Source organism: Amyelois transitella, chromosome 27, assembly GCF_032362555.1.
Source record: "Amyelois transitella isolate CPQ chromosome 27, ilAmyTran1.1, whole genome shotgun sequence".
NCBI classification, from domain to species: domain Eukaryota; kingdom Metazoa; phylum Arthropoda; class Insecta; order Lepidoptera; family Pyralidae; genus Amyelois; species Amyelois transitella.
In genome coordinates this window covers 1,156,393-1,169,159 of record NC_083530.1, presented here as the reverse complement: position 1 = coordinate 1,169,159, position 12,767 = coordinate 1,156,393, and the positions used below count along the sequence as shown (strand labels likewise).

The 12,767-nt window shown below is 35.9% G+C and overlaps 2 protein-coding genes across 2 annotated transcripts in view; one reads left to right on the top strand and one right to left on the bottom strand.

The window, feature by feature from the left end:
• LOC106138982 (RNA polymerase-associated protein Rtf1) overlaps positions 1 to 6,422 on the bottom strand; it is a 30,843-nt gene extending 24,421 nt beyond the window's left edge. The window contains exons 1-5 of the mRNA XM_060951969.1: positions 6,236 to 6,422; positions 3,968 to 4,088; positions 2,700 to 2,900; positions 1,591 to 1,654; positions 625 to 744 (exon numbers count right to left, since the gene is read on the bottom strand). Coding sequence (XP_060807952.1) covers positions 625 to 744; positions 1,591 to 1,654; positions 2,700 to 2,900; positions 3,968 to 4,088; positions 6,236 to 6,304 — 575 coding nt within the window. The 5' untranslated portion in view covers positions 6,305 to 6,422. The remainder of the gene's footprint in view (positions 1 to 624; positions 745 to 1,590; positions 1,655 to 2,699; positions 2,901 to 3,967; positions 4,089 to 6,235) is intronic.
• An 843-nt stretch (positions 6,423 to 7,265) lies between these two features.
• Positions 7,266 to 11,049, top strand: LOC106138985 (transcription factor MafK). The gene is made up of 4 exons (XM_013340313.2): positions 7,266 to 7,543; positions 8,836 to 8,954; positions 9,454 to 9,556; positions 9,958 to 11,049. The coding sequence occupies exons 1-4, from the start codon at positions 7,499 to 7,501 to the stop codon at positions 10,102 to 10,104; spliced, it is 414 nt and encodes a 137-aa protein (XP_013195767.1). The 5' UTR covers positions 7,266 to 7,498; the 3' UTR covers positions 10,105 to 11,049.
• The last annotated feature ends 1,718 nt before the right edge of the window (positions 11,050 to 12,767 follow it).

Genomic DNA, 12,767 nt, shown 5'->3' with positions numbered 1-12,767 from the left:
AAGACCCAGGACAATCAGTCAAAGTTCGTTCCTCATCATGCCCTGGCCGGGATTCGAACCCGGGACCTCCGGTGACACAGACAAGTGCACTACCGCTGCGCCACAGAGGCCGTTATTTTTTTTGTGTTAAATTATAAAAAAAATTAATTACAATTCAATTAAGTACTATTACATTACAATTAAGTTTGTTCCGCCGCTTCTTCTACACGTGCGCTTATAATTAGTTTCAAGTGATGTGACGTCAATAAGTGATACCTTGTATCCAGTTTTGAAAATAAATCTATTCTATTCAATTTAAGTGCGCTTGACCTCAATCATCCTGGTGATAAGCGAGATGGCGCACGCAATCTCCAAATAGTCATCGTATATACATACATACATACATACATAAAATCACGCATCTTTCCCGGAGGGGTAGGCAGAGACTACCTCTTTCCACTATATATAGTATAGTCTTCGTATATAGTATATTTTTAGTATTCGCTCTCGCCTTGAAAATCCCTATGTCAATGTCATTAAGTACAGGTTACATACATACATATTGGTCACGTCTATATCCCTTATCATTAAGCTGATGCGTGTGAATTTTGATGCTTGGAGATTTTTAAAGTTTTTTGTACTAACCTCGTTTTCAGCAGATCCCTCCTCTCTATGCGTTTGAATATCTCCTGTTCCCTCTCTTTCTCTGACATGGCCGCCAAACGTTTCCTATCTTCATCATCGCCCATTAGGTTCTCGTCGTAACTGGAAACATACATACATACATATAATTACGTATAAATCCCTTGCGGGGTAGACAGAGCCAACAGTCTTGAAAAGACTGATAGGTCACGTTCAGCTGTTTGGTTTAGTGATAGAATTGAGACTCAAATAGTGACAGGTTGGTAGCCCGTCACCTAAAATAATAATCGCAAGTTTATAAGCCTACCCCTTAGTCGCCTTTTACGACATCCATGGGAAAGAGATGGAGTGGTCCCATTCTTTTTTCTAATGGTGCCGGGAACCACACGGCATCACGGCGGACTTCCAAACATTTCCATCTACATATCTCCATCTCGCTCAGAGTCATGTGAATTTTGGATGTCTACCCCGCTAACACGACCACGAGGTTTAACACGGCGCGCTTCGAAATAAGATAATATTATTGTTACTAGTTGTTCGCAACGATCGCTGACCTGCATTTTACCTGGGCGTAATTAGTTAATAGTAAGGTTCTTACATACATACATGCATAAAATCACGCCTCTTTCCCGGAGGAGTAGGCTGAGACTACCTCTTTCCACTTGCCACGATCTCTGCACACTTCCTTCGCTTCATCCAAAATCATAACTCTCTCCATGCAAGCTCGGCGGTTTCGGGTACTCTCGACCTGACCCTTTACCAGGACGTCCTTAATTTGATCAATTCATTCATTCATTTCAAAATTCGACCTTTCCCTCCACACTCTCCTTGTATATCTGCTTAGTCAACCTGCTTTCATTCATCCTCTCCACATGACCGAACCATCTTAACATACCCTTTTCTATTCCTGTAACTACATCTTCTTTCACATCACAACATTCCCTTATCACCTTAAGATAAGGTTCTTACCCGTCATCAAATTCCTCTTCAGAATCAATGGAGTCGTTGTCAGACGAATGCGATGACACTTCACCTGTTGAAGAAGTTGCAAAATTTACATACCTACATAAAATCACGTCTATTTCCCTTGCAGGGTAGACAGAGCGAACAATCTTGAAAATACAGATAGGCCACGTTCAGCCGTTTGTCTTACTGATAGAATTGAGATTCATATAAAGTGACAGGTTGCTAGCAGGTCGCCTTAAAGAAGAAGAAGAAAGAAGAAGTTTATAATATACATATATCTCCATCTCTTTTCCATGCATGTCGTAAAATGCGCCTAAGGGATGCGATAAACTTGCGATTCTTCTTTCAGGCGATGGTCTAGCAACCTGTTGCTAATCGAATCCCAATTCTATCATTAAGCCTAACAGCTAAACGTGGCCACTTGCCACGACCTCTGCATTGAATTTACGAGACAACAAATAAACTAACATTCGTGTAGCAAGAGCGATGTTTCGGCTCGACCGCCACCAAAGGGAATATCTTCAGCCAGGCTAGATGTTGTGCCTGGGGAACCGCGCGACAGACGAGACCCTTTATGGGATAAGTCCGCCATTGCTAGTGATTTGTTTATTTTATAACTTTGTACTATTTTCTTGTTACTGTGTAAATTTCTATGCAATAAAGATATTACAAATGAAATAAACAAACAAATATATTGTGTCGGAAGTTGTATATATAGCTCCAATCCGTGAAACCTTTGCTTGCGCGATTTGAATTTCTCGCTGTTTTCGATTGACAGCGTTGCGTGATTTTTTAATTTTTGTGACTTGTGGCGCATAGATGTCGCCACATTCGCATTTAAAATTTATTTATTTATTTATTTATTGACAATAACCAACCCTATCATTACAGTGTTACCCAATGCGATAGAGTAGCTAATTACATTACAATTATATTAATCAAATTATTTGTGTACTTATGAGGATAATTCATATAACATAGCTCTTGTGAACTCAGTCAAAGTACAGTTGAACAAGTCTATGCTATTAACCCCGTTCATAGCTTTTATTGCCCTTGTGATCTAAGATCTTATAAAAAACTAAGTTGAGATGTTATTTTTCCACCAAACTCACCTTCCTCAGGTTCGCTATACGTATCCTTTTTAGCCGAACCAGCGCTGTCTGTGCTTTTTCTAACATCACTCTTGGTCTCCTTATGTTGACCATCGTCAGAGTGGTCCGTGGATGCTCTCCGGCTGTTCCTCGACTGGACTTTGCTGGAAGCGTTGCTGGCCGCATCGCTTTCTGAGTCAGAGCCGGACGATGAAGATTTTGCTGGAATTGATTAAAGAATAGAAACAAACCATTACAAAAAAGAAGTAAGGACCACTCCATCTCTTTCCCACGGATGTCGTAAAAGGCGACTAAGGGATAGGCTTATAAACTTGGGATTCCTCTTTTAGGCGATGGGCTAGCAACCTGTCACTATTTGAATCTCAATTCTATCACTAAGCCAAACAGCTGAGCGTGGCCTATCAGTCTTTTCAAGACTGGTGGCTCTGTCTACCCCGCTAGGGACATAGACGTGATCATATGTATATGTATGTATGTATGTATAGAATTGATTTATGTAGGTGTAGCGGGAGCGATGATTCGGCTCGACCGCCACCAAAGGGAAGATATTGATTATTTCTTTCCTCTTTTCTCCTTCTATCTCTGTAGGAATTTGGAATTTTTTTGTAACTATAATTCCTACAATTTATTTTCAAAATTGGATACAAGGGGTACCTTGTATAAGTGGTAACTTATTGAGATCACATCATTTAAATCTAATTATAACTACTACCGCTTCCAAAGCGCATGTGTAGAAGAAGAGATCAAGCCAAAGAGCTGAACAAGGCCTGTCAGTCTGCCCAAGACTGTTGGCTCTGTCTACCCCGCAAGGGATATAGACGTGACTATATGTATATATGTATGTAACTAATGATTTCAATATGAATATTTCATCAAATAAATTATGATTAATTAAGATATGTACACACTGTACATATTAATGTCATGTCAAAAATGCACAAGCAGAAGTTTATTATTGTTTTCATATATACATATATTGTGTGTGAGCTACAATTATACAGAACAGAGCCGACAGTCTTGAAAAGTCTGATAGGCCACATTCAGCATGGCTTAATCATAGAATTGCAATTCAAATAGTTATAAAAAAAAGTATAGGACCACTCCACCTCTTTCTCAAGGATGTCGTAAAAGGTGACTACAGGATAGGCTTATAAACATGGGATTCTTTTAAGCGATGGGTTAGCAACCTGTCTTTTATATTTTAAATGTTAATTAAGGTTGTGTATGAGTGAAACAAACAATAATTTATCTAATAGATGTGTACTTACAGTTCTTTTTATCATCATCATAGTCAGACTCGCTATCTGAGGACTGAGGCGACTGAGCTTTGGACTTCGAAGGCGGGGGGGAATCCCCTTTCTTTTTCTTTTTGGCTAGGTTAAGAAATTGCTAGAAAAAAAAAATAACATTTATTACTATTTTCTTGTGTCATAATAAAAATTGTGAAGAACAGAATTGTGCTCAATCTTCTTCTTCAAAGTGTTATTCTGTGCCGTGTGGTTCCCAGTAACAATACAACAAAAAAGAATAGGACCACTCCATCTCTTTCCCATGGATGTCGTAAAAGGCGACTAAGGGATAGGCTTACAAACTTGGGATTCTTTTTTAGGTCAACAAGTTGTACTTTTGTAGGCAACCTGTCACTATTTGAATCTCAATTCTATCATTAAGCCAAATAGCTGAACGTGGCCATTCAGTCTTTTCAAGACTATTGGCTCTATCTACCCCGCAAGGGATATAGACGTGACCATATGTATGTATGTTATTCTTCTTCAAAGTGTTTGTCTCGGGACATACTCACGTCTCTGTAGAGTAATCCAGATGCACCTTCTGACCACGATCCAAACATTTATGTTTTGCAGTAGAATCTAACACATATTGGATCACGGTTATAAATCCAATTGCCTGAATGTGCATGTTTCCACAATGTTTTCCCTCACCGTAAGAGCATCAGTTAGCACACAAACTGATGTATGTACTAAGAATTTGATGTATATACAGGGCAAAAGCTAAGAAAAAGAAATGTGAGGAAAAAGGACTGATGGCTTAGAAATCTGTATGACTAGTTCAGTTATAGTACTATCTGACTGTTTCAAGCGGTACCCTCCAAGGACAAAATCAATAAGAGAGGACCCGCATTTTAAGTATGATAATGTTATATATAAAACTAGCTGTGCCCGTGTTATTCTTGCATCTGGAATAGTTATTCTTGCATCGTTGAAGCCCTCAAGGATGAATAATTTTCCCATATTTTTTTCATATTCTCCATTATTTTTTCGCTCCTAATAGTTGCAGCGTGATGTTATATAGCCTAAAGCCTTCCTCGATAAATGGTCTATTCAACACAAAAAGAATTTTTTAATTCGAACCAGGAGTTACTGAGATTAGCACGTTTAAACAAACAAACAAACTCTTCAGCTTTATAATATTAATATAGATTCTTGTGACACATTGTTCATTGGCTTGACCGATTCTCATGAAATTTTGTATGCATATCGAGTAGGTCTGAGAATCGGCCAACATCTATTTTTCATACCCCTTTGTGTAAAGGGTTGTCCGTTAAAACATTTTTTTTAACTTGAAATAACTTAAAAATTATATATATGGCAAAACAATGTTTGCGGGGACAGCTAGTTATATATATAATTTTCTTAATTATCAAAATCTTCAATGGCTTAGGGAACAATAAATTTCACATTGTTTGATTTTATAATACCTAGCTGATTGTGGATGAAGCTAAAGAAGTATGCAGAGATTGTGGCAAGTGGAAAGAGGTAGTCTCTGCCTACCCCTCCGGGAAAGAGGCGTGATTTTATGTATGTAAGTCTTAGCTCTCTAGGACCAAGTAAACATATTAATTTTTACTTGATGAGACAATAGATTCTGATAATATATAAATTAAAAAAAAAACTTATTTATTACATACATCCTATTGTAGACCATAGACAAAAAATCACCACAAAATAAAAACACTGCAAAAGTAACCTTAAAATGTGATTTATCAAAAAACACAAACCAAGATCAATGACTCAAAATTTCTAGCCTAAAGTGAAAGTCTGGGATTACATAACAACAGATTTTTGAACATACATTTATGTTGGCTGTCTTGGCTCAGTTCTGATTGAGAAGTGCGCAATTTCTTAATATGAACAATAAAACGAAAAATAACACATGACATTAAATGACAACAAAAATATTTACATAAGTTTATTCCATAAAAATAACGTTTACAGCGGACAAAAAGATGTTTTAATCTAATTTCACATGACTCATTCGATGAGAAGCCATTGTAGAGCTTACGATTTTGAAAGTAAATTGGTGCAAGCAGGAAAATTTCTTACAAATTTTTAAGATATAAATATGAGAGAGAATTTGCTACCCCGAATTGCGATGTAAGTTACATTTCTCAGTTATTGCGCATTAGATGAATATAGAGCATCGCAACATTGATCTTGGCCTGGATACAAGCGAATAACTGAAATTTTTGTATGTCTAGACATTAAGTTCTAACCTAGGAAAACTTAATCGAAGCTTACCGAATCCAAATCTGAACACTCGCTGCTAGAATCTGAATCAATTAGTGGTTTATTTTTCCGTTTAGCCATTTTGGGACAATGGTGACACTATAAAAATTTATAATATGATAACGAACACTTTTATTCTATTGAAAACACTCTCACCAAACGAAATTCTTAGAAGAATAAAAAAAAAGCGGATGGCTGGCTTGGCTTGTCAAAAACAAGAAAAAAAAACAACGCGTTTGGATACACGTATAAAATGTACATTGTACTCTCGTATTACCTTTGTTACGGTTCGTGTCGTGTCTTTTTGCGAGTATTTTAATCTCCGTCCGTGCCATCCGTGAGCTACGTTTGAGAACTTTGTGACTATATAATTACTACCATGGAAATGTGATATTGTCACTTAAATACACATAAGTTATCAAAATTAAAAATGTTTTATATATCTACATAATTTTTCCCAAAAATATTTTTGTTGTAGTTTTGAATTTTTTTTGAAATATTTTATGATAACTTCCTTATTTATAGAAGATAAATTAAATAATAATGGTCACCGCAAAAGTAAAACATTAACAATAGAAGGTTTAAAAACCAAAACTCGTCTACTAAAACACTATAAATGTACGAAACAAGGAAATACTCTCCCCTAAATTGTTATGTTAAAACTATTTATACGTCATATTGATAGAAATATGTGTTAAGGATAGCCGTGGTTGCATGCCACTTTGATTTTATGTTAACATAACAATAACATAACATAAAATCACGCCTCTTTCCCGGAGGGGTATGTATTTTATGTTATTTAATATAATTACAATTTTTGCTATTGTCATGCGGTCATGGCTATACCGTCATATATCTGATTAAAATAATAAGTTGTGAGGAAACAGATGACCATACCATACCCGCATATACAGGTTAAAATCATGACCCTCCTTTTTGCTTTGCCGTAGTCTGGTAATTAGTTACTCCATTCGCAGGATCATTCTAAGCTTCTTGTTCTTGGCTCAACTTTATCAACATGTCATTGTCATCGCAAATTGACGTTACTTCAACAACATCACGTCAACTAGGTCAAGTTCTATCTATTTTCGGACGAGACGAAAGAAAAGAAAAAGCCTCGAAAAAACAAAATTCACTCGTGAATATTCTATTGATTTTATCAACAAAGGTGTGACGACTGTATAACATAACAATTGAACTACGTGGAAAGTGCAAAATCTGGTTATAAGTTATAACGAGGTGCCCCGATTCGATTTGTGACCCCAAAAACTTATTATGCCTCATGATTTAAAAGAGCTGGGCGTTCGGAAAGCGCTAATGGTGAGTGAAATAACTTATAGAAACTTCAATTTATCAAACATTTCTTGTTTGAATAAAAATTAAGTACAAAAATAAGTGGTTTCTGGACAATTCCACGAAAAGTGCAAGTCATGCTTTAACCATTAAAACGGCGCATTCTATTGATTTCCCTTTAGAATTCTGTATTCTGCTCATATTGAAGCCTCTCATGATTTAGTTTTTCCTGTCGTAATGTAAGTAATTGAATGTTTATTTTCTAACTGTCAAAGTTGTAATGTAAACAAACATAAAATTGTTTGTCTCAAAATGTTATGCCTAACATGTCCGCGCTAGTCTACAGCGCGGCGACACCGTGTCTCTGGCGATGGAGGCTGGTTGGTGCTGAGTGCAAATGCCACTCCTCTCCTTTTATTTTCAAGGCAAAAGTGAATACGTATTATTTAAGCTTTCGTGCACCACCTTATGCCTCATCCTGCGCACCAACAGGTCAAATGCACTAAAATTATATATATATATGAGCTTTATCTATACTAATATTATAAAGCTGAACAGTTTGTTGGTTTGTTTGAACACGCTAATCTCAGGAACTACTGGTACTTTTTGCGTTGAATAGACCATTTATTGAGGAAGGCTTAAGGCTATATAACATTGCGCTGTAACTATAAGGAGCAAAGAAATTATGGAAAATGTGAAAAAAATGGGGAAAATTATTCATTCTTGACGGCTTCGATGATGCCCAAAATAACTATTCCAAGCGGACGAAGTCACGGGCAAAGCTAGTATATGAAATAGATGAAGAAGGAAAAGAACCTAAAGATGTGATTACAGCAAAATAAAAACTGGGAAACTAATGGTGGAGGCCTTTGTCAAAGGACAAGGGAACTTGTACAATGAAAACGGATTTATGGTATGGTTTGATTAATACCATACCTTTGTGAAACAGCAAAAAGGACTATTTAATGTATTGTGTTTTTATTTAGAACCTAAATATTATAAAATAATATTTCTATATTAGTATATTAATCATAACAATTTATACTCTCATCTACATTTCTATTCTAATTCTAAGTTTTTATAATTGTGAAGTTGACATTGTTAAAGAAAATGCTGCAGCGCATTTTGTTACCGCTTCTTCTCCACTGACGCTTTGGAAGCAGCAGTAAATTAAGTTGCTAGTAATTAATTTAACTTCAACTTTTAATGTGAAATCAAAATGAAATTTGAAATTTCAAAATGAATACTTATTCAAATACAAATTGTCATATCTTATTTCAGGATCCAAATTGTCATGATTTATTTATATCTTTTTTCAGGCTCCACTCTCACCGACCCCGTGTGCTGAGATCAGCGATGACGAGCTGGTCTCCATCTCCGTGCGGGACCTCAACCGGCAGCTCAAGATGAGAGGCTTGACGAGGGATCAGATTGTTAGGTATGTTTTATTGTAATCCATAATATAAAAATAGTACCGTGTGTTGTTCCGGCATCATTAAAAAAATAAATAGGACCACTTTACCACGGATGTCGTAAAAGGCGACTAAGGGATAGGCTTATAAACTTGGGATTCCTCTTTTAGGCGATGGGCTAGCAACCTGTCACTATTTGAATCTTAATTCTATCACTAAGCCAAACAGCTGAGCGTGGCCTATCAGTCTTTTCAAGACTGGTGGCTCTGTCTACCCTGCTAGTGATATTGACGTGATTAAACATACATACATATGTATGTTTTTCAATAAAATTAAGATTGTCAGTAATCAGATTGGCGAACGAAGTCGTGGGCAACGACAAGTAAATAGATATGTTTCTCATTTACATTTACTAAGATTCATATTTATATTTCCAAAGATTCTTTTGTATATTTCCAAAGATTCTTATGTATATTTCCAAAGATTCCTATTTATATTTTCTAAGATTCTTATTTTAATTTTCAGAATGAAACAGCGTCGTAGAACGCTCAAGAACAGGGGGTACGCAGCCTCGTGCCGTATTAAACGTATCGAGCAGAAAGACGAGCTTGAGACTGAGAAGAGTCAGGTACTGTGCCCGGAATATAAGTTGAACCATAATGGAATGCAGTTGAATCTTGTTTTTCTCCCTTATCTAAATATGTACATACAATCATGTGTTTATCCTTCACAAACATACATACATACATATGGTCAGGTCTATATCCCTTGCTTGGTAGACAGAGCCAACAATATTGATAAGACTGAATGGCCACGTTCAGCTGTTTGGCTTAATGATAGGTCATCAAATAAAAGAAGAATAACAAGTTTATTATTAGCCATACTTAAATAGACTTTTTATCTCGAAATTTCCATGTTAAAAACTAGGTAATTTCGAAATAAAAAGTCCCAAATTTTTTACGGGAGCGACGCCTTTAGCGCAGCTGGTGTTTGATATTATATGAAATGAAATCTTCATATTTTTTTCAGGAATGGCATGACATGGAAATGATGCAAGAAGAAAACACGAGAATACGCGAAGAAATTGACGCTTTGCGCGGCAAATATGACGCCCTGAAACGGTTCGCCATGATGAAAAGCATTCCATTGCCGCCAGAACTTGAGATTCTGCCGTAGTGTTCGTGTTTGTGCATAGATGGCGCTGTATATAATAATTAAGTAATTAAAATCATTCCTTTCGCCGCAAGAACTTGAAATTCTTCTGTAATGTTTGCGTTTGTGGATTGATTGCGCTGTATTTAATGACTACTATTAGTTAACCCGCGGCTTCGCCCGCGCGAATGTCAAGCGCCACTTATAAAATAATACGGGTTTATCGAAAATGCTACAAGAACTATTGTTTTTACCGGGATTACAACCGGATAATATACATAACTTCTGCCCTTTTCCAGACTTTTAATTATACATACGCGAAATTTAAAGATTAGTTTAGTAGATAATACGTGAAGAGGTAATAAACTAACAAACAAACTTACTTCCGCATCCTTTGCCGCCCGAACTAAAAGGTTTCAGGATTCGATAATAGATGGCGCTGTTTATTATTAAAGTTGGGTAAATAATCTTGACCTTTCTTTTTTTATAAAAAAAAAATAATAATTTCTAAATTAATTTATACCAATGGAAATAAAATACGAAATTAAATAACAAATGGTATAATTAATTTCTTTTAATACTGTATTTTAGATATACATATTTATATCTTTCAACAAAATTAGTGTTAAAAATTTGACTTAGGTATTTTTAATAAAAGTTTTGCCCTCTTCAAATCTTAAGAATTTGTGTGTAATTTAAGAAAAAAAATGGTAGTTGGCGCTTACTTAATGTATATTTAAACATTAAGAAACGTCAGAAAAGTAAATTACATCTTGACCTGACCGAGAATCAAATCAGAAATTTCTAATTCTAAAGAAAGAATTTTAACACTACGCCACAGAGGGGTTTACATAATAAAATGTATGTTTCATGGAATTTATAATAAACGGGTTTATTATAAGCAATTATAAGTTTAAGTAAGTAAATAGTGTAAATATTTTAGTGAAATATATAATGTATTTTTAAATACTGAGTGGATTTTATTTAATATTCATAATTGTGCCGTGTGGTTCCCGGCACCAATGAAAAAAGAATAGGACCACTACATCTCTTCCCCATTCCCCTTCCCCCTATTCAATTCGACCCAGTAGTTCCTGAGATTATTTTGTTCAAACAAACAAACAAACAAACTCTTCAGCTTTATAATATTAGTATAGATATAGGTCGAGTTTTAAATATCAGTACAAACCCTCTTATTGTATCGTGGGTTAAAAATAATGTAATATCGTCCGAAGTGATACAATCTACGCTTCAAAGCATCTCACATTGCGTCCAATGAAATATTCTATCGCGCTAAAAGCCGTTTGAGAACTCTGCGGCCATTCGTAATTGCATTTCAACGACCAAAGGAAAGGATAGGTTTTTCTTTAAAATGGTTGCCGTGTGGTTACCGGCACCAATAAAAAAGAATAGGACCACTCTTTACCATAGATGTCGTAAAAGGCGAGTAAGGGATAGTATAAGCCTATCTTACTCGTTACATAGGTCTCAAATTAACTTGGGATTATTCTTTTAGGCGATAGGCTAGCCTTGGCAACCTATCACTATTTGAATCTCAATTATATCATCAAGCCAAAAACCTGAACGTGGCCTATCAGTCTTTTCAAGTCTTTTGGCTCTGTCTACCCCGCAAGTGATATAGACGTGACTATATGTTGGAATGTATGTAAAAATGGTAAGGTTTGTTGTGAAAATCAGAATTTATGCCACTTTCAGCTAATGATAGAATTGAGATTCAAATTCTGTTAAAGCGGTATGAATAGGCAGACAAATTTTTCGCGTCTATACTATCTAATATTATAAAGCTGAAGAGTTTGTTTGTTTGTTTGAACGCGCATATCTCAGGAACTATTAGTTCAAGTTGAAAAAATATTTTTGTGTCGAATAGACTATTTATCGAAGAAGGCTTTAGGCTATATAACATCACGCTTCAACTATTAGGAGCGAAGAAATAATGGAAAATGTGAAAAAAAAACGGGGAAAATTATTCAACCTTTAGGGCTTCAATGATGCTCAAAATAACTATATCACGCGGACGGAGTCGCGGGCACAGCTAATTTATCAAGGATAAGGGATTTAAAGATGTATTAATGAATTGAATGATTCAATCACTCATCGTAGTTCACGGATATACATATATCTTTTTAACGAATCGCTCACGAGTTACACATCTCTATTATTCTCGGAAGATTCAAGACCCGCGCGGCACAAATTTGAATACAGCTGTTAGTATACCCACTTAGGGGAGACTTTGGGGGAAAATCAAAACTTTTACGAATTATTTCCTCATGAACTTTTTAACTTTACAAAAAGTTGAAATATTCAGACGCCGTTTTTTGGGATAATTTTGCGTGTAGATATTTATCTCACCAAGTTTAAAGGAGAAGTATTAGAAGTTGAATCTTCTTCCTCTTTGCCGTGTGGTTCCCGGCACCAATATTAAATAAAAAGAACAGGACCACTCCATCTAGTTTGCCATGGATGTCGTAAGAGGTGGCTAAGGGATAGGCTTATAAACTTGGGATTCTTATTTAAGGCGATGTGCTAGCAACCTGTCACTATTTGAATCTCAATTCTATCATTCCAAACCAAACGGCTGAGCATTCCCTATCAGTCTTTTGATGTCTGTTGGCTCTGCCTACCCCGCAGGGCATACAGACGTCATTATATGTTTTGTTTATGTTTTA

Bases quoted from the DNA above. Each gene is read 5' to 3' on its own strand.
- LOC106138985 (XM_013340313.2), top strand. From the start codon at position 7,499: ATGCCTCATGATTTAAAAGAGCTGGGCGTTCGGAAAGCGCTAATG. The intron at 8,955-9,453 runs GTATGTTTTATT...TTTAATTTTCAG, and splicing joins ACGAGGGATCAGATTGTTAG to AATGAAACAGCGTCGTAGAA. The intron at 9,557-9,957 runs GTACTGTGCCCG...TATTTTTTTCAG, and splicing joins TTGAGACTGAGAAGAGTCAG to GAATGGCATGACATGGAAAT.